The sequence below is a fragment of the Acinonyx jubatus genome, chromosome B4, assembly GCF_027475565.1.
Source record: "Acinonyx jubatus isolate Ajub_Pintada_27869175 chromosome B4, VMU_Ajub_asm_v1.0, whole genome shotgun sequence".
In the NCBI taxonomy this organism is placed as follows: domain Eukaryota; kingdom Metazoa; phylum Chordata; class Mammalia; order Carnivora; family Felidae; genus Acinonyx; species Acinonyx jubatus.
Window position 1 is genome coordinate 122,563,476 of NC_069387.1, and position 21,161 is coordinate 122,584,636.

Here is a 21,161-nt window from a genome sequence, read left to right on the forward strand (position 1 = left end):
CCCAACATGAAACACCCAAATATATAAATCAATCACAAACATAAAGAAACTCGTTGATAATAGTACCACAATAGTAGGGGATTTCAACACCCCACTTACAGCAATGGACAGATCATGTAAGCAGAAAATCACCAAGGAAACAATGATTTGAATGACACACTGGTCTGAATGGACAAAACATATATTCAGCACATTTCATCCTAAAGCAGCAGAATACACGTTCTTCTCAAGGGCACATGGACTATTCTCCAGAATAGATCACAAACTGGGACACAAATTAGCCCTTAACAAGCACAAAAATATAGAGATCATACCTTGCACATTATCAGACCACAACACTATGAAACATGAAATCAACTACAAGAAAAAAATTGGAAAGACCATGAATACTTGGAGATTAAAGAACATCCTCCTAAAGAATGAATGGGTTAGCCAAGAAATTAAAGAGAAAATTAGAAAGTACATGAAAGCCAATGATAATGAAAACACAATAGCCCAAAACCTCTGGGATGCAGCAAAGGTGGTCATAAGAAGGAAATATATAGCAATCCAGGCCTTCCTATAGAAGGAAGAAAGGTCTCAAATACACAACCTAACCCTGCACCTAAAAGAGCTGGAAAAAAGAATAGCAAATAAAGTCCCAACACCAGCAGAAGATAGGAAATAAAATTAGAGCAGAAATCAATGGTATCAAGATTAAAAAAAAAAACAAACAAAAAACAATAAAATGAAACTAGAAGCTGGTAGTTTGAAAAGAATTAACAAAATCGATAACCCCCTAGCCAGACTGATCAAAAAGAAAAAGGAAAGGACCCAAATAAATAAAATCATGAATGAAAGAGGAGAGATCACAACTAACACTGCAGAAATACAAATAATAATAAAAGAATATGAGCAATTATATGCCAACAAATTGGGCAATCTGGAAGAAATGGATAAATTTCTAGAAATATACAAACTACTAAACTGAAACAGGAAGAAATAGAAAATTTGAACAGACCCATAACCATTAAAGCAATTGAATCAGTAATCAAAAATCTCCCAACAAACAAGAGTCCAGGGTGATGGCTTTCCAGGGGAATTCTACCAAACATTTAAAGAAGAGTTAACACCTGTTATTTTGAAGTTTTTCCAAAAAATAGAAATGGAAGGAAAACTTCCAAACTCTTTCTATGAAGCCAGCATTACCTTGATTCCAAAACCAGACAGAGACCCCACTAAAAAGGAGAACTATAGACCAATTTCCCTGATGAACATAGATGCAAAAATTCTCAAGAAGATACTAGCAAACCAGATCCAACAATACATTAAAAGAATTATTCACCACGATCAAGTGGGATTTATTCCTGGGATGCAGGGCTGTTTCAATATCCACAAATGAATCAATATGATACATCACATTAATAAAAGAAAGGATAAGAACCACATGATCTTCTCAATAGATGCAGAGAAAGCATTTGACAAAATACAGTATCTCTTCTTGATAAAAACCCTCAAGAAATTAGGAATAGAAGGATCATACCTCAAGATCATAAGAGCCATATGCAAAAGACCCACCGGTAAGATCATCCTCAATGGGGAAAAACTGAGAGCTTTCCCCTAAGGTCAGGAACATGACAAGGATGCCTACTCTTGCGACTGTTATTCAACATAGTGTTGGAAGTCCTAGCCTTAGCGATCAGACAACACAAAGAAATAAAAGGCATCCAAATCTGCAAGGAGGCAGCCAAACTTTCACTCTTTGCAGACAACATGATATTCTATGTGGAAAACCCAAAATATTCCACCAAAAAATGGCTAGAACTGATTCATGAATTCAACAAAGTCACAGGATATAAAATCAGTGTACAGAAATCAGTTGCATTTCTATATAATAATGAAACAGCAGAAAGAGAAACCAAGGAATTGATCCCATTTACAATTGCACCAAAAACTATAAAATACCTAGGAATAAATCTAACCAAAGAGGTAGAAAATCTATACACTGAAAACTATAGAAAGTTTATGAAAGAAACTGAAGACACACACAAAAAAATGGAAAAACATTCCGTGCTTATGGATTGGAAGAACAAATGTTGTTAAAATGTCGATACTACCCAAAGCAGTCTACGTATTCAATGCAATCCCTATCAAAACAACACCAGCATTCTTCATAGAGCCAGAACAAACAATCCTAATATGGAACCAGAAAGGACCCTGAATAGCCAAAGCAATCCTGAAAAAGAAAAACAAAGCTGGAGGTACCACAATCCCAGACTTCAAGCTATATTACAAAGCTGTAATCATCAAGACAGTATGGTACTGGCATGAAAACAAACAGATAGATCAATGGAACAGAATAGAGAACCCAGAAATAGACCCACAAACGTATGGCCAACTAATCTTTGACAAAACAGGAAATCATATCCAATGGAAAAAAGACAGTCTCTTCAGCAAGTGGTGCTGGGAAAACTGGACAGCGACATGCAGAAGAATGAACCTGGACCAATTCCTTACACCATACACAAAAATAAATTCAAAGTAGATGAAAGACCTAAACATAAGTCAGGAAGCCATCAAAATCCTAGAGGAGAAAACAGGCAACAACCTCTTTGATCTCGACTGCAGCCAACTTCTTGACATGTCTCTGGAAGCATGGGAAACAAAAGCAAAAATGAACTATTGGGACCTCATCAAAATAAAAAACTTCTGCACAGCGAAGGAAACAATCAGCAAAACTAAAAGGCAACTGATGGAACGGGAGAAGATATTTGCAAATGACATATCAGATAAAGGGTTAGTATCCAAAATCTATAAAGAACTTATCAAACTCAACACCCAAAAAACAAATAATCCAGTGAAGAAATGGGCAAAAGACATGAATGGACACTTCTCCAAAGAAGACATCCAGATGACTAACAGACACATGAAAAAATGTTCAACATCACTCATCATCAGGGAAATACAAGTCAAAATCACAATAAGATACCACCTCACACCTGTCAGAATGGCTAAAATTAAATTAACAACTCAGGCAACCACAGATGTTGGTGAGGATGTGGAGAAAGAGGAATCCTTTTGCATTGCTGGTGGAAATGCAAACTGGTGCAGCCACTCTGGAAAACAGCATGGTGGTTTCTCAAAAAATTAAAAACTGAGCTACCCTACAATGCAGCAATTGCACTATTAGGTATTTATCCAAGGGACACAGGTGTGCTGTTTAGAAGGGGCACATGCACCTCAATGTTTATAGCAGTGGTGTTGACAATAGCCAAAGTATGGAAAAAGCCCAGCTGTCCATCAATGGATGAATGGATAAAGAAGACGTGGCATATATACACAATGGAATATTACTTGGTGGTCAAAAAGAATAAACTCTTGCCGTTTGCAACGACATGGATGGAACTAGAGTGTATCATGCTAAGTGAAATCAGTCAGTCAGAGAAAGACAAATATCACATGACATCACTCATATGTGGACTTTAAGAAACAAAACAGATGAACATAGGGGAAGGGAAGCAAAAATAAGATAAAACGTAAGAGACAAACCGTAAGAGACTCTTAAATAAAGAGAACAAACCGAGGGTTGCTGGAGGAGTGTTGGATGGGGGGATGGGCTAAATGGGTGTGGGGCATGAAGGAGGACACTTGTTGGGATGAGCACTGGGTGTTCTACGTAAGCGATGAATCACTAATTTCTATTCCTAAAATCATTATCACACTATATGTTAACTAACTTGGATTTAAATTAAAAAAAAAAAGACTCAGAATAGAGAACTGGTAGAGAATAGGGACACTACAACCATTTCAGTTAACACATGGTTTTCTCTAAAGGCCTAGCCTTACATAGATGAAAACGCTTTGGAACTAAGATATGTAATGTGTTTTCATTCAGTGCATATTGATATTTTGTGGCATGATAAAATAAAAAAATAAATAAACTTGGGCATAATAAAAAAAAAAGTTCCACAATCAGATAGTGGTGATGGTTGCACAACTCTGTGAATATACTTAAAACCACTGAATTGGGGGCGTCTGGGTGGCTCAGTGGGTTGAGCAGCGGGGTCTTGATTTTGGCTCAAGTCATGATCCCAGAGTTATGGGATTGAGCCTCATGTTGGGGAGAGAAGATTCTTTCTCTCTCCCTCTGCCCCTCTCCCCTGCACATGCACCCTCTCTCTCTCTCTAAAAAACAAAACAACTACTGAACTGTACATTTTAATTTCTTTAAATGTTTATTTATTTTAAGAGAGAAGGAGGGCACGCAAGTGGGGGAGGGGCAGAGGCAGAGAGAGAGAATCCCACGCAGCCTCCATGTGCAATTTGGAGCCCGACTCAGGGCTTGATATGGGGCTCCATCCCATGACCACGAGATCATCATGGGAGATCACGATCAAGAGTCAGACACTTAACTGAGTAAGCCACCCAGGTGTCCCTTAACTGTACATTTTTAAAGGGTGAATGTAATGGTGTCTGAATTATAAGTCACTAAAATATCTGTTTTAAAAGGTATTTAAAATGTGGGGCGCCTGGGTGGCTCAGTCCGTTAAGTGTCTGACTTCGGCTCAGGTCATGATCTCACAGTTTGTGAGTTCAAGTCCCGCATCAGGCTCTGTGCTGACAGCTCAGAGCCTGGAGCCTGCTTCAGATTCTGTGTCCCCCCCTCCCCCCCATCTCTCTCTCTCTGCCCCTCCCCTACTCACACTCTGTCTCTCTCTCAAAAAATAAATAAATAAACATAATAAATAAATAAATAAATAAATAAATAAATAAATAAAAGGTCATAAATGTAAAAACAAATGGACAAAAGGAACCACATTCCTTTATAGTGTATGGGTCCTAATGATTTAGATTTCCTGAAGCACAGAAAAGCTTACATAATCCACCACCAGCTCCTCTTCCGATTCTTCTCCTCTCAGTTTCCTCACAACTTTCTGAATGAAGTCTTCAAACTTGGTGGCCAGATAGACATCTTCATTCTGTAGTTGAAGCCCACCGCACTTCTGTCTGATCTCTTCAACCAGCCTTCAGGTAAGAACCAGTTCACGTTACTTACATTTTTAAAAGAGTTTAGGGGCACTGTGTCATTACATTTGTCAAGTTGCTTTGAGATAAGACATGTCACATGCCTATTTACCACCTATGAGATCTTCTATGATAATTGAAGAAATTGATAAGACCGGGAGAACAAAATAAAAAAGCTGCATTCTAAAAAAATTTTTACTGTTTATTTATTTTGAGAGAGACAGAAAACGCACGTGCACATGTGTGTGCATGAGAGGGGGAGTGGCAGAGAGGGAGAGAGAGAGAGAGAGAGAGAGAGAGAGAGAGAGAGAGAGAGAGAATCTCGAGCAGACTCCATGTTATCAGCACAGAGCCCAATGCAGGGCTCAATCTCACAAGCCGCGAGATCATGACCTGAGCTGAAACCTAGAGTTGGAGGCTTAACCAACTGAGCCACCCAGGTGCCCCTAAAAAGGTGTCTGGAAGGACAGTGGATATTCTTTTGTCTTTAACTTTGTGCATGGCTATGATAAAAGAAACCAAGGCAAAAACATTTTACTTACTTGCAAGCAAGATAATTAAGGGGCACATAAAATCAGTTCCTATCCTTTCAAAGGTGCTCAAGGAATAAGGAATAAAGAAAAGTCCCTAATGTAAATAAAGATTATGAAACAAAAGACATTGTATAATATTTTCTGTAGATCATATATAAGAATGGAGCAAACATTTGTTTTATTACATGGTTAGTGTTGGTAGTAAGCAGAATCAAAATTATTTTTGAGGGGCACCTGGGTGGCTCAGTTGGTTAAGTGTCCCACTTTAGCTCAGGTCATGATCGTATGGTTCATGGGTTCAAGCCCTGCATTGGGCTCTGTGCTGACAGCTCAGAACCTGGATCCTCTGTGTCTTCCTCTTCTTCTGCTCCTCCCCTGCTTGCACTATGTTTCTCCTCTCTCAAAAATAAATAAACATTAAAAAAAAAAAATTCTCATTTAGAGCTTCCCAACTCCCGTGTCATATCGGAGGAAAATTAGCTAACAAATGTGAGGACGAATTTTAAAAAAAACCAAACAATTAGAAGCACTGATTTTCTAGGTATACAGGAGATATGAAAACAACTCCTGGCTAGTGACAGAGAAAGGAACAAAGATATGTGTTTGGCCGTGGAAACAAACAATCCAAAAAAGATGAAGAAAAGAGAAACAGAATAATGGTAGAGTGATAACATCCAGAACAAAGGGTTGGATTGGATCTTCAAAGTCAAAGTCAAAATCCCCAGTGGAGGGGTGTGAGTCAACAGGGTGATAGTTTTACCTGACAACATCCATTGAGCTTGCTCCAGATTTAAAGAAGTCTGTCGAGTCTTCAATAACAGGGACGTTACTTAAAATTCCAGCCCAGATGACCTATACGGCAAGGATAATTTTTATGAAGGGCGTGCCATGAAAAACACAGTGGCAGAGACTGACCAGTGCCTCACCAAACCTACTTTTTTTTTTTCATCTTGGATACATGGTCTGACTACATTTTTTAGCAACTCTTCAAGTTAGATGTAGCCGTATGACTGACTTCTAGCCAATGAGTATGAGCGGAGGTGAACTTGACACCCAGTCTTGACCCATGAAGAACCTCCTTCACACAATTCTCTGTGCGCTTTTGCCCTTTTTGGCTGCCTGGACTGTAGGTGACTTTGAAGATAGCATAGCCTGGGTCCCTGAATGACTCCACCCCTAATCCTCACATTCCAGCTTCACCTCTAATCCCCCTGCCAACCTAGAACTGCCTGGGATTATTTTGTGAGTGAGAAATAACTTTGCACATACATTTTGGAGTTGATTCCTACTATGGCTAATACAAAAAAGAGGAGAAATAAAGTTCCATCCTCACTACTCTGAAGACTGATGGTACAGTTGCAAAAATGCTTCAGTTTTGCAAGGTAAGGGTAACATTAAGGACATCATATGTTCACCTTGATGGTCCCTGCCACCTTCACCTCTTCGGCTGTAAGTTCTAGCACTGAGGTCTCACCCGCTGAAAAGTACTGAGAGGCTGGAATCATTCTTCCATCTTCAAACTGCAAATTCCTCACCATCAGCTACAGTGCAGCAACAAGACAAACAGAAGGATTGAAGATTAGGACAATTCAAAAGTGAGGTTGGTAGGGGAAGACGTGTCATAGATTACACAAATACAAGGGGCAGCTTATTTGGCAAATACAAAAATATGGATAGAAAGCACTCACCATTATTTGTAAAAGGACTGAAATGGTATTTTAATAAAGGCAGCAGAAAGGAGAAAGTTAAGTCTAGGGGTAGCTACATCTCAAAATGGGTAATAAGCTCCCAAAAAATTGGCATTTGGATATATGTAGACTAAAACCTACTGTAACTCCTCTTCCTCCTCCTCCTCCTCCTCCTCCTCCTCCTCCTCCTCCTGCTCCCACTCCTCCTCTCCCTCCTCCTCCTCTTCCTCCTCCTCCCATCATCTGAACACTTACTCTGTAGCAGGCACAGTGCTATGTATTCATGTAAGGATGCACGTATCTCATTTTAGTCTCATAAATCCCGACGGAAGCAGGTGCCATTATTATCCCCATTTTACTGATGAGGAAATGGAGACTCAGTGAGGGTAAGTGATTTGCCCAATGCCGCACAGCTGGAGTTACAACCGAGAAGCAGCTGGACCCTGAAGCCTACAATCTTAATAACTGATCTACCCTGCCAGCTACCAGAATATATCTGTAAGCTGCAAATTCCCCTTTGCTTTCTTCAAAGAGCCCACTGGGGCCAAGGGCCCATGCTTCCAAGCACAGCAGTGAGGGTGGCTGCCTGCGTGGAAGGCAAAGGCAAGGAGCATCTGAAGAGGGCCATATCCATTGCATTTAGCCTCCTGGGCTCCAGCAGTGGGAAGGCAGACAGATGGGACTACTGTCTGTTTTATAGATGAGGAAACAGAGACTCAGAGGGGAGAAGCGTCCTCCACAAGACCAGTAAGTAGCAGAGCAGGGATTCACATCCTGTTTCCTGACTAAATTCCAAACTCTTTCTACTGTGCCACCAAGATGACTGCACAGGTCCTTGAGGCTCATCCTAGGGAGACTTGTTCTCAACTAGGCACACAGAGCCAGCTCATCCCCTGACAGAAACAGGGCATGGGTATCTCGAGCCTCCCATGTCCCACTGCAAAGCTGGATTACCTTGTAAAAGGTATTTCCTTAGCAGCTTGGGTTATAGAAGGAAACCAAAAACGTTACTTTATAGGTGACCATATTGAACACTCACTGCTTTTCCATCATTACCAAAAAGAACAAGTCCATTTTTGGTAACAAGACCAGGCTTCGTGGCACCTTTGATTTCCAGTGGTTCTCCAGAAGGCACGGAGCTTTTCAGCAATGACGAGCCATAAAACGTGACCATCTAATAAAGAGATCAAACCCATGTGAAATGAGGGAGTTACACCTACAAACAGGGGTGTGTGCAAACAGCACTCCCTGCAAAAAAGCTCCAGTTGGAATCATCATCTCTGATAAAATCGGAACACCCCAATGTAGGAGACTGTATCAAGCGTCTGTGGAAACGACACCGAGCAAGAGATAGTTTATGAATGTACGACTGAAGAGTTTCAAGAATGCCTCACAACCAGATGACATTTATCATTTCTTCACATGGATACGAAGGTAAATGAGACAAAAAGGCCTTGCAGACTTCGCAGCCTGAAGGTAGGATTTTCAAAGGGGAGGGGAGGTGGTGATGGCAGAGAGTCAGTGAGGGCAGGTGCAGGTAGCAACCAGATGATTACAGTCCAGTGCGATTACTGATGGGAAGTACAGGGTGCTTTGTGGGTCAGTTCATGGAAACAGGACTGGATCCAGACTGTAACTAAGAAAATGTGATGGTAATTGATTTGTGATTGTAATTCTATGACTATTAGCTATCACCTATTAAAGATTATAATAGTTAACATTTATTGAATACACATGCCCAGGACTCAGTATGTAAATGAATTAACATGTATTAACTCACTTAATTTTCACAATGACCTGTAGCCAATAAAAGAGACACTATTATTATTTTTTAAGAATATTTATTTTGAGAGAGAGTGTGTGTGTATGCACAGGAGAGGGGCGCCGGCGGGGGGGGGGGGGGTGGGGAGGGAGAGAGAGAACCCCAAGCAGATTCTATGCTGTTAGTGGAGCCCGATGCAGGGCTTGATCCCTGAACCGTGAGATCATGACTCAAGCCAAAATCAAGAGTCAGATGCTTAACCAACTGAGCCACCCAGGTGCTATTATTAGTCCCATTTGCAATAAGGAACCCAAAGCCCCACTGGTTAAGTAACCTGCCTGAGATTACTCAGCAAACAGTGGTAGAGCCAGAATTTTAACAGAAACATTCTGGCTTCAGTTCCCACTCACTTAACTACTGCACTAAACTCCCTCTCTTGGTCCTTCCTGATCCCACATATTTTTGTTGGCACCTAATACATACTAAGAATCCTGCTTAAGTGAGGATATTATCAAGACAATAACATGAAGTCCTTGCCCCATGGAGTACAAAGCCTAGTAGGGGTGGGGGGATTGATAAATAAAGAGACCCTGACAATATATAATACGCTGTGTCAGAGGCAGGCAGGGGGTTGTTGGACCAGGAGGAGGGACCCCCAACTTGGCCAGGACGGGCCTGTGAAGTCAGGGAACTCCCAAGGAGAGCTGAAACCTGAGAGCCAAGTTGGGTTGAGATTTCCCAGGGATTATAAGACCCTTCCTGCTCCTCCCCTGCCCCCCCCCCCCCACAGCCACCTCTCCCACCTGCTCCTCACACCTGAGGCTCTTTGGGACTCCTAGACTGGGTAACACACTCTCCTATCTCTGGGCCTTTAAATGGACCAGCTTTTCTAGAAAGCCTTTCCTACTGCACCTGAGTCTGGGCCTCAAGGATAGCATTTGTCTTATTGCCTTGTGAGTGCTTATTCACTTCTCTGCTTTCTCCATAAAACTGTAGGCTCCTTGAGAGCAGAGGCTGTGCCTAGCATCTGCTTCACAGCAAATGCTCAGTACGAGTAAAGATGGGGGTGTTTTCATCCAGCTGGTCACATACACCTAGAATCACAGACCCTCTTCATGACCAAGGAAAGAACCAGAGGACTTATGTGTAATACCTTTTACAAAGGTAACACACACACACACACACACACACACACACACACACACACAAATTGGTCCCTGGCACATACCTGTCCATTTATCTCTGTCCAAGCTCCAGGGACTTTATCATGACCTCGGATCCAGTTATGCAAAACTTCGGCAGACTGATCCCAAGAAATCTAAGAAAGCACAAAGCTGAATCTCCTAATGCTATGAGTGTCAAAAGCAATAGAAACATCTCTCTCCATCAGTGGTGGAAGTGGGGTTGGGTAAGCATAGAATAGGCTGGATTGGAGATCTACCCTTTGGCCAGGAAATTGTACGTTGGGAACTACTTAAAGGTAAATGGCCAAGAACTTTGGGGTGTATTATTGAGTGGATATAAATACCTCAGCATTTTCCTTTTTCTGGATGCCTTCATATGTCGCTCCTTCTTCTGGTTGGGGAATGCGAGGAGCTTTTCCATCGGCTATGAGTTGAACAGCTTCCACCTAAAGCCAAAAACATTATCTGGGTTATAGCCCAATGGTCATCATCTGTTTAATTGAAGCTCTGCAAAACAGAATTGCTACATAGAAATCTGTCCAGAGAGTCAGACTATAATAATAGACAACTACCATTTCTTCAGGTCCATCTATGTGCCAGGCAATGTGATAGCTACTTCATAGAAAATATCCTTTGCAGACATCACACCAATCCTGCCAGGTAGATATTATTATTCTGGTTTTACAGATGAGAAAAACGAGGCCTAGAGAAGTGAAGCAACTAGCTCAAGAGCAGAGGTAGCCAATAGGCATCAGAAGCAAGATCTCCACCCAAGTCTACCTATTGCCAATATCAAGCCTGTACTCTTAAAAATGACTCCCTTGTTTCAACAAATTTCAACATCCCTTGATGACCCAGTGGGAATTTCAGTAATATAATTGTAAAATAAGTCACTGTGAGTGATTTCTATTTATCATGATGATTCTAGAAAGCAGTACGTTGTTATATTTAAGAAATTCAACTTGGGGCGCCTGGGTGGCGCAGTCGGTTAAGCGTCCGACTTCAGCCAGGTCACGATCTCGCGGTCCGTGAGTTCGAGCCCCGCGTCAGGCTCTGGGCTGATGGCTCAGAGCCTGGAGCCTGTTTCCGATTCCGTGTCTCCCTCTCTCTCTGCCCCTCCCCCGTTCATGCTCTGTCTCTCTCTGTCCCAAAAATAAATAAAAAAACGTTGAAAAAAAAATTAAAAAAAAAAAAAGAAAGAAATTCAACTTACTTTCTAGTGTAGGACACCTGAAATTTAAAAATAATTAAAATCTACCCATGAGTTTGATTGCCTTTGGGATGTGCCCTGAATTCTCTTCTGTGCCAGATTCTCATTTGCCTTGAGAGTCTCTCTCCTTCATGGGGAGGCCTACCTGAGCTTCAGTTCCCAGACCTCGCTCTCAGCATACACAGCTGCTGACCAACGCCCACCCCCCAAAAGTATGCGGATGGAGAGACCTGAGAACAGGGCCAGTTCATAGCTCATTCACTTGCCCACTTGTAGCCATAATATCATTGGATACATGATCTGGGCTTGAGCAAGTGCCACTGAACACACCCAACACTACTTTGATTGTAATGATCATTTTTTAGCACCTACTGTGTGCCAGGCACGTTACACAAATGCTACCTAATTTTCATAGCATGCCTGTAAGTCAGGCAGTTATCTACACTTTACAGATAAGGAAACCAAGGCTGGCGAAGCTAAGCGACTTGCCTACTGTCACAACAGGTAAGCAGTAGAATGAGAACTTTGGTGTCTTTCTGACACCAGTGCCCTACTCTCTTAATCATTAAATGATACAAACAAATCACTGCTGTCTTTCCTCCTAAATCCATAGCTGCTGTTTTTTCCTAATGTCCATCTCTGTGTGGCTGCTTCTACTATATATATCGAACTCGGAAAAAATTAAATGACACTGAAATTATCTTTCGGTATTTCTACAAGCTAATATATTTTTATGTTGTGGTGCATGTGCTTTGAGCTTTTTACCCAGAGCCCATCTGAAAAAATTAAGCAATGCCAAATTTCACCCTGTTACATAGACTGATTTCAAATACTTTTGAAGGAAGTCCAACTTCCAGAGCAAAATTTCTTAAGAGTCTGTACACTTCTTTACAATTAGTCATTATAAACAGGGTTGGAGATTCAAGAATTTGGCAAAATAAATGAAGCCATTTCATTGCTACTTCATCCATTTTATCAGTGCTCTCAGAAGAACAAGATAGCTTCACAAACTAAGAAATTTTAACATTCAGATTTCCACCCTAAATATACCATCCTACTGGCAAATATAAAATCTAACTTTGTTTTTCAGCTTTATACTGTGTGTAACAATTAATATAGGAAAATTCTCAATAAAAGAAAAATATTTCTAAAATCTTAAAGGTTTACTAAATTCTTCTCGATGGCATAAATATACTAACCATGGCTTTGATTCCTTCAGGAAAGAGAAACCGATTATAAAGTGCATCCACTGTATCATTGGGTTCAACATCACATGACTTCTGAAGAAGGATGGGTCCTGTGTCTAAACCATCATCAGCCCAGAAAACAGAAAACCCAGCTTTCTTATCTCCCATAATTAGAGTCCTGTGAAAAGAAGAGCTTCAACTTAAAATGTTGGTATAATGTATGACAAAGTGATGAGTTAGTGATATTAAAGTACAAGATAGTTATAATGGAAAGTAGACAGTGAGGGAAGCTACCATGAGAAATTAACAGCAAAGCCAGGAGATGTCAGCATTCATAAAATCACTACTTAATGGTACCACTATTTTGTACATTCCCATATCTATAGTCTTTCTTGTTAATACACACTAATGACTGCTAGTCTATTCAAAAGGGCACTGGAGCCCATCATTACTACCACTCATTAACTGCCAGTTGCCAGCTTTCTACTGTGGCATCAAGCAATTTTGCCCACCTGGGTCCAATTCCTACATCATAGTTGACCCTGTATTAGGCAGAATAAGATAAAGGAAAATAAAGCGGAAGATACTCAGTAAAGGAGAACTGATTATTAATTGAGATGATATAATTTGGATATAAGTGTCAGAGCTAGAATTAGCTCTAGATTGTCCATGTAAATTATAGTAAAAGATGGTTGGTTAATCCAACTCTTTGTATTTTATGCTCTAGGAAGCTTAGCCTAAGAGAAAATATTGGCCCTGGGGGCTCCTGGGTGGCTCACTTGGTTGGGCATCTGACTCTTGATTTTGGCTCAGGTCATGATCTCACAGTCCATGGGACTGAGCACCATGTGGGGCTCTGCACTGGTAGCACAGAGCCTACTTGGGATTCTCTCTACCTCTCTCTCTGCCCCTCCCCCACTCATGTACACACTCACGCACACACTCTCTTTCTCCCAAAATAAATAAATAAACTTAAAAAACAAAGAAAGAAAAAGAAAATGTTGGCCCTTAAGAGCATATAATACAACCAATAAGCTGAATATGTGAACAAATACATATAAAAGTATATCAGAGAGCAGGCTAATATCGACATCATCCATGTTTATGACCTAAATTTTTTTTTTTGTGGTATAATTTCTTTTTTTTTTATTTAACTTTATTTTTTATTTTTTAAAATTTATATCCAAATTAGTTAGTATATAGTGAAGCAATGATTTCAGTAGATTCCTTAATGTCCCTTACCCATTTAGCCCATCCCCCTTCCCACAACCCCTCCAGCAACCCTCAGTTTGTTCTCCATATTTATGAATCCCTTCTGTTTTGTCCCCCTCCCTGTTTTCATATTATTTGTGTTTCCCTTCCCTTATGTTCATCTGTTTTGTCTCTTAAAGTCCTCATATGAGTGAAGTCATATGATTTTTGTCTTTCTCTGACTGACTAATTTCACTTAGCATAATACCCTCCAGTTCCATCCACATGGTTGCAAATGGCAAGATTTCATTTTGATTGCTGAGTAATACTCCATTGTATATATATACCACATCTTCTTTATCTATTCATCCATTGATGGACATTTGGGCTCTTTCCATACTTTGGCTATTGTTCATAGTGCTGCTATAAACATGGGGGTGCATGTGTCCCTTCGAAACAGCACACCTGTGTCCCTTGGATAAATACCTAGTAGTGCAAATGCTGGGTCATAGGGTAGTTCTATTTTTAGTTTTTTGAGGAACCTCCATACTGTTTTCCAGAGTGGCTACACCAGCTTGCATTCCCACCAATGATGCAAAAGAGATCCTCTTTCTCCACATCCTCGCCAACATCTGTTGTTGCCTGAGTTGTTAATGTTAGCCATTCTGACAGGTGTAAGGTGGTATCTCATTGTGGTTTTGATTTGTATTTCCCTGATGATGAGTGATGTTGAGCATTTTTTCATGTGTCAGTTGGCCATCTGGATGTCTTCTTTGGAGAAGTGTCTATTCATGTCTTTTGCCCATTTCTTCACTGGATTATTCATTTTTGGGGTGTTGAGTTTGTTAAGTTCTTTGTAGATTTTGGATACTAACCCTTTATCTGATATGTCATTTGCATTAAGACCTAAATAATTTTAAATCTCAGAGCTACTAATCGAGCAAGACCTAAGTCAATGAATCAATCACTCTTTTCAGAAATATTGAGGAATTAATTGGCATTATGTTATCAAGAGACTTGCAAACATTCATATACTTTGACCCAGTGATTCTGCATGTAGAAGAAATGTGAAATGAGAAAAAATACAAGTTTAAATGCAAAGATAACCACACAGAACCATTTAAAATAGCAAAAAAAAAAAAAAAAAAATCAATTCATGCAAATACAATGAAGTGTTATTCACCACATTGAAACTAAGTGTAGTTTTCTGCCTAATTAATAACTTGACACTGAGAGATATCAAGGAGATGCACAGGTAAAGGAGAGAAGGCAGAAAAGTGTACCTACAGCAATAAAAATGTTAGACCATAATCCCTTCCTTCAAGGAGCTTAAAGTTGAACAGAAGACAGATAACAAAGAAGATAATTTCAGGTAATTCAGCATTTCCTGACATGTACTTGAGATTCTCTGTGCAAAAACAGTTCTATGGTCGAATAAGTTTGGGAACATTGTATACTCAGATTCCCTCCTAGAGATTATAATGCTCTCTCACTCAACACATATAATAGGTTCTAAGAAGTCCTGTGATCAAGAAATCTATCATAAACCAAACTTGTCTGACTATAGAACCTTTGTTTGCTCAGTTACTTAGTTAAACCTAATGAAGCCAGTACTCCATAGACTATTCTTGGGAAATGCTATCTAGCCCATGCTGTACCTCTATGTCTCAGGGGAGTTCATGCACTAGTAGCAATCAATCAGGGCCTCACACCTCCTCAAGCACACCTAGTTCCTTGATCCCCTAGGTAAAAAAATACAAGATTATAGGCAATGGAAATAGGCCCATCTTCTCTGTAATTTTAAAAAATGCTCACCAGTTGATAGCAGAGGCTCCTCTATGCCTGGGAAGGATGGAGGGGTGATATATGATGGAGCCATACTTTGGGCTGTCAATTACATCCATGGGGATAAACTGTGTGCAGAAGGGAAGCACGTTTAGCTCAGCACCCACAGATTGGTAGGCCTCTGCCACCTCCTTTATGGTCTTGCCCTTGACTCTCCATCTGGGGAACTTGAACACGGGGGTCCCATCTTTCTCTGCAGCTAAAGCTGAGCAGGAAAGAGAAAATGATTTTCATTAAAAAAAAATTTGGCCATAAGTTTATATGTGCAATGTGTGGATTCACACATTGCACTTTTCCAGCTTCATGAAACATTGACAAATAAAACACGTTGAAGAACAATTTAGATGGTCACCAGAATTTGACCTGTTACAATTTTATCATGATCCATCCATTTTTCTAATGCGATTTTTTACCTATATATTTGAGGCATAATATATTTAAACTCAAAAGTTTGTGACTAGGGGTGCCTGGGTGGTTTAGTCGGTTAAGCATCAGACTCTTGATTTCAGCTCAGGTCATGATCTCACGGTTCACGGGATCAAGTCCCACGTCAGGCTCTGAGCTGATAATATGGGGTCTGCTTGGGATTCTCTCTCTCTTTCTCTCTCTCTGCCCCCGCTTCCCAAAAATAAATAAATAAAACTTAAAAAAAAGTTTGTGGCTACATAACATTTAAAAAAATTTTAAGTTTATTTATTTATTTTGAGAGAGAGAGAACAGGTGCATGCAAGAGGTGGGAGGGACACAAAAGAGAATCCCAACCAAGCTCCACACTTATTGTCGGATGCAGGGCTTGAACTCACAAAACTGTGAGATCATGACCTGAGCCGAAATCAAGAGTCAGATGCTTAACCAACTGAGCCACTCAGGTGCCCCAACATTTTACAATTTTAACTAAAGCTTTTCTCTTTTACAGATAAAAAATTATACTTTTATTACTGATATAGCCACTTAAAGAATATTTGTTTGTTTGTTTGTTTTTTAGATTTGGAGCCAAGTGCTGCTACATCACCACTCAGATTAGACGTACTCAGCCTCTGGCACAGATGGAAAACCATGAGTCCCATCCCATGCCTGTTTCCTGGAGGGAAGTCATTTTTATTACAGAGCAAACTATAATGAGAACACATTTTCTCCACCAAACAGGCAGATCCCAAAAGACGAAGAGAGGACGTTTTTGATCTGAGCTGGGCTTGTCTATTATCTAGTTCCTTCTCCCAAATTCACCAGTCAGATAAATTAGTGGAAGAGAGAGGCCAAGAATGGAGAACACATGTTCCTCGTGAGGGTTCTGCCATACTGGAGAAGATTTGAGGCTCATTCCTGTGGAAAATGTTCTCTCTTCCCAAAAGAACAGCTCCATCTACCTCTGTGTGGAAAAGGAGTGGCCCTCCAAAGTGCCGGTAGCACAGCTCATTTTTCTCCATAATAAAATATCATTTTTACTAACTACAAACCTTACATATATTAAGTATATATATTTATTTTCCACCAACAATACAAAGCAACTACATTTTAGGCAATTTTTTAAAGCTTTAAGAAAGGCTTTTTATCTGTATTTTTGGGCTCCTTTTCCTTTCTCCCCCATTTAATCAACCTTCGTTGACTTTGGAGGGGATAATGCCTCCACCAGAAAGCATAGTTACCAATCTTAAGTGAGTCCTGAAGAAATCTGGCCATCAAGCCGATGCCTTGATCAATACACTTGGAAGGATGTGAGAGACCAGTATAATAATGTTCATAAAATGTTAAAAAAAACGGTAAATAAATCATTTTCAGATAATAAGAAAATGAATAAATGGTGGTAAAAAATGTGAAATTGGGAGGAAACTGTGCAACGTTAAACTGGGAAAGAAAAATCAAATGAAAAACTTAGAAGTCTTCATTTTTTTTTTAAGTTTATTTAGTTTGAGATACAGAGAGAGAGAGAGAGAGAGAGAGAGAAAGAGAGAGACAGAGAGAGAGTATGTGCACAAGCACAAGTGGGGGAGGGACAGAGAAAGAAAGAATCCCAAGCAGGCTCCATGCCGTCAGCACAGAGCCCAATGCAAGGCTCAATCCCATGACTATAGGATCATGACCTGAGCTGAAATTAAGAGTTGGAGGTTTAACTAACTGAGCCACCCAGGCACACCTAGAAGTCTTCATTTTAAAAATCTACTACACTGAGATAGGCTATGATCCTTCCATAGTGATTTGTGGCTGCCCCAGGGCTATTTTCCACTGCTCTAGTTGGCTATTCTGATAACAAGAATGGTTTGCCACTGTCATTTTGATCCCTTTTCATGAACTAGGCACAGGGATGAGCACATTATATACATTATGTCATCTAACCCATGTAAGATGGGTGCTGTTGAACTAAGCTTAGTGGGTTTTAACAACTTGCCCAACCTCATGCAGCTAGTAAGTGGCAGAGTCAGATTAACTGCATGACTCCAGAACATATACAGTTAACTATATGCTGTACTACATCCCAGGCTACTCTACAAGTCAAGTTGGTAGTTTTTCTTTTCTATGTTTTGCTAGCAGCCCAAATGGCCACAACGAACGGAAAGGAGGTCCCGGCCCCGGGACCAGACACTAGGGAAAGTTAGTTTCCCAGGCCATACTTTTAAAGGAGTTTTAAGAGTCACATGCTTGTGACTCAGTCAGTTAAGTGTCTGACTTCGGCTCAGGTCATGATCTCATAGCTTGTGAATTCGAGCCCTGCATCGGGCTCTGTGCTGACAGCTCAGAGCCCGGAGCCTGTTTCAGATTCTGTGTCTCCCTCTCTCTCTCTCTCTGCCCCTCCCTGGCTCACACTCTGTCTCTCTCTCTCTCAAAAAATAAATAAACATTAAACAAAATGTTTTTTAAAAAGCAGCTATCTTGGACCATGAGATGGAAGCCCAGTGTTGACAATAAGAAAACAACAAACAGCAAGAGTCTGCATCGTGATAAATATAGAGCTGCCACAACAGCTCCAATGGCCAACTCAGACTTGAGAAATGGACTTCCATGTTACTTAAGCTAATATTATTTGGGGCTTCCCTGATTCAACAACCAATCTGATATCCCAAATATGAGTCCTCCCAAATATCCCCCCCGCCACAAGGCTGCTGCAAATAGCTAATAATAGGACAGATAGTCCCAGTAATAGGCATCCGTCCCTTTCTGCCTTGGGAACCAGGTCCAAATTCACGAGGCAGATTCCCTCAGAATTCCCCAGGTTGGGATAGCTTTTTTCTGAAACAAGGATAATTTCTTCCTTTCTTTCTTTCTTTCTTTCTTTCTTTCTTTCTTTCTTTCTTTCTTTCTTTCTCTTTCTTTCTTTCTTTCTTTCTTTCTTTCTTTCTTTCTTTCTTTCCTTTTGGGGAAAGAGAGAGCGTGCGCACGCACAGGGGTGGGGGAGAGGGGCAGAGGGAGAGAATCTTAAGCAGGCTCCACACTCAGCATAGAGCCCAACATAGGGCTCTATTCCACGACCCTGGGATCATGACCTGAGCTGAAACCAAGGGTCAGATGGACACTCAACTGAATGAGCCACCCAGGTGCCCCCCCAAGGATAATTTCTAAATCAAGTGATTAAATTCATATATGCATATGTGCTCTTTGACCCAACTTTTTTTTAGCATGACTCTTGAAAAAAAAAGTTAAAATAGAATATTTTTAAAAGTAGAACAAGATAGGATAAGCCCCAGAATTATTTCTTCCAAGAAAAAAGGCTACAATTTTAGGGTTATCACTGATCAGTGTTTATCAGCCAATATGTCGCATTGTTCCAGTGATTTCTGAAGATCTGATTTATAAGCCAGGATAGCTAGTCACTCATTCTTATGCCCTATCTGTACAATTTGTAGACCATTTCTATCTCCGCGTCTTGCACCCGTCCTCAACATAACTATAGGTGACTCTTGAACCATCGGGTTTGAACCGTGTGGGTCCACTTATATGTGAATTTTTTAAATAAATATAGTACTGTCAATGTATTTTCCCTTCCTTATGATTTTTTTAAATAACATTTTCTCTTCTCTAGCTTACTTTATCATAAGACTACAGTATACGATACATATAACATACAAAATATGTGGTAATAAACTGCTTATGTTAACAGTTAAGACTTCCTTCTAGTCAACAGTAGGCTATTTTTTGTTAAGTTTTGGAGGAGTCAAAAGCAATATGTGGAGTTTTGACTAGGTAGGGGGTCAGCACCTCAAACTCCTGTGTTGTTCAGGGTCAACTGCATACTTGTAAATCAGAATCTCATTGTACGTTTGCTTTGAGAATGGCTATCTTCTTTACCTTACCTTAACAGCCAAGCAGCCAAGCTATCATTGTTCTGACATAAATATATTCTTTATGACCCCACATCAATTTCTATCATTGGATGCGGTCCTCTCTTCAATTCCATTGGCACCTCTGAATCAGACATTATTCTAGATGCCTCATAACACCTTTGGAAAGTCACAAGTGTAGTTCAGAAAAAACATAAACCTGAAAATTCCTCTGAGGGACCTTGGAGGTAAGTGGAGAAATTCTTAACACAGTGGGGGCCTGCATCTTTGTCTTGGGGCCCACAGACAAAGGAGCATTTTTGAGTCTGCAAATAGACCTAGCTTGAGAAGGCTTTCAAGAGGCAGAGTGCGTGTAGCAGAATCCAGGGGGGAGGCAGGTAGTCTGGGTCTTTGGGAGCTGTGGCAAAGAAATAGAGCTTTAGAAATGCCAACAAGGCATAAGGGGTCTGAGCTGGGGCCTGAGCCAGCTGGGTCAGTGCAGAGTCCTTGATTCAGCTGTTCCAAGATACACTCACCCAGCGGGTCAGTTTTGCCATCCTTGTCTGGAACCGTGAACACGCCCACAACTCGGTGGCCCTCTTTGCGGAGGTGACTGTACACTTCCTGTCCGAAAAGGCTCTGACCAATAAGTGCCAGCTTCAGCTTGTTTTTGAAATAGGCCTGTGAAGCAATTCAATGATGACAGACGTCGGCATGGTTAGAAGACATATGGGTCACCAACACTCTTTTTCCAATCATGCAAAATGACTTGAGGAAACAACACAGAGATCTACAAAATAAAATTTTTATTGACACACGCTGAACCTAGGCTACACATAAACAGTAGTGAAAACACATAAACTGTTTTACACATAAACAGCAGTGAAAATAATGTCACGCCGACGTATTCCTTTTTTCCCCTTTGCTCTAATCCCCCTGATTATTCATCATAATCATTGGGATTGCATATATTTTACAAGCCATTCCAACTCCTTGGTGAAATGAAGCCGGATGTTAACAAGTAAGGGTAAGTTTCATAGTTAAAAGGAGTTTAATTCTGAGCAAGATCTGCTTCAATAGGACAATGGCTTTTGTGACCCTGCAATATAGAAAGAAGAGCCGGACTCATCTCTTAACTTCCAGAAGAGGCCAAGAGCTAACACGCCGTATGACACGGGGGTCACAGGCAGACCCCAGTGCTAGACTACCCGAAATCAAAATCAAGTGCCACTCCTGTTTAGTCGTGTGTCCTTAAGCAAGCGACGAACTTCTGTTGCCTTTTTTCCTCACCTGTAAAATGGGAA

The 21,161-nt window shown here is 40.6% G+C and overlaps 1 protein-coding gene across 2 annotated transcripts in view; it reads right to left on the reverse strand.

The window, feature by feature from the left end:
• Positions 1-21,161, reverse strand: part of ALDH1L2 (aldehyde dehydrogenase 1 family member L2) — a 67,314-nt gene that overhangs the window by 34,874 nt on the left and 11,279 nt on the right. Inside the window, exons 2-10 of one of the 2 annotated variants that reach the window (XM_027070951.2) lie at positions 20,394-20,538; positions 15,575-15,809; positions 12,581-12,746; positions 10,516-10,617; positions 10,216-10,305; positions 8,265-8,399; positions 6,953-7,078; positions 6,298-6,389; positions 4,857-5,004 (exon numbers count right to left, since the gene is read on the reverse strand). In XM_027070951.2, the coding sequence (XP_026926752.1) occupies positions 4,857-5,004; positions 6,298-6,389; positions 6,953-7,078; positions 8,265-8,399; positions 10,216-10,305; positions 10,516-10,617; positions 12,581-12,746; positions 15,575-15,809; positions 20,394-20,538 (1,239 nt within the window). Of the gene's footprint in view, positions 1-4,856; positions 5,005-6,297; positions 6,390-6,952; positions 7,079-8,264; positions 8,400-10,215; positions 10,306-10,515; positions 10,618-12,580; positions 12,747-15,574; positions 15,810-20,393; positions 20,539-21,161 lie in introns of those variants that run through there. The other variant, XM_053226678.1, reaches the window with a different exon arrangement.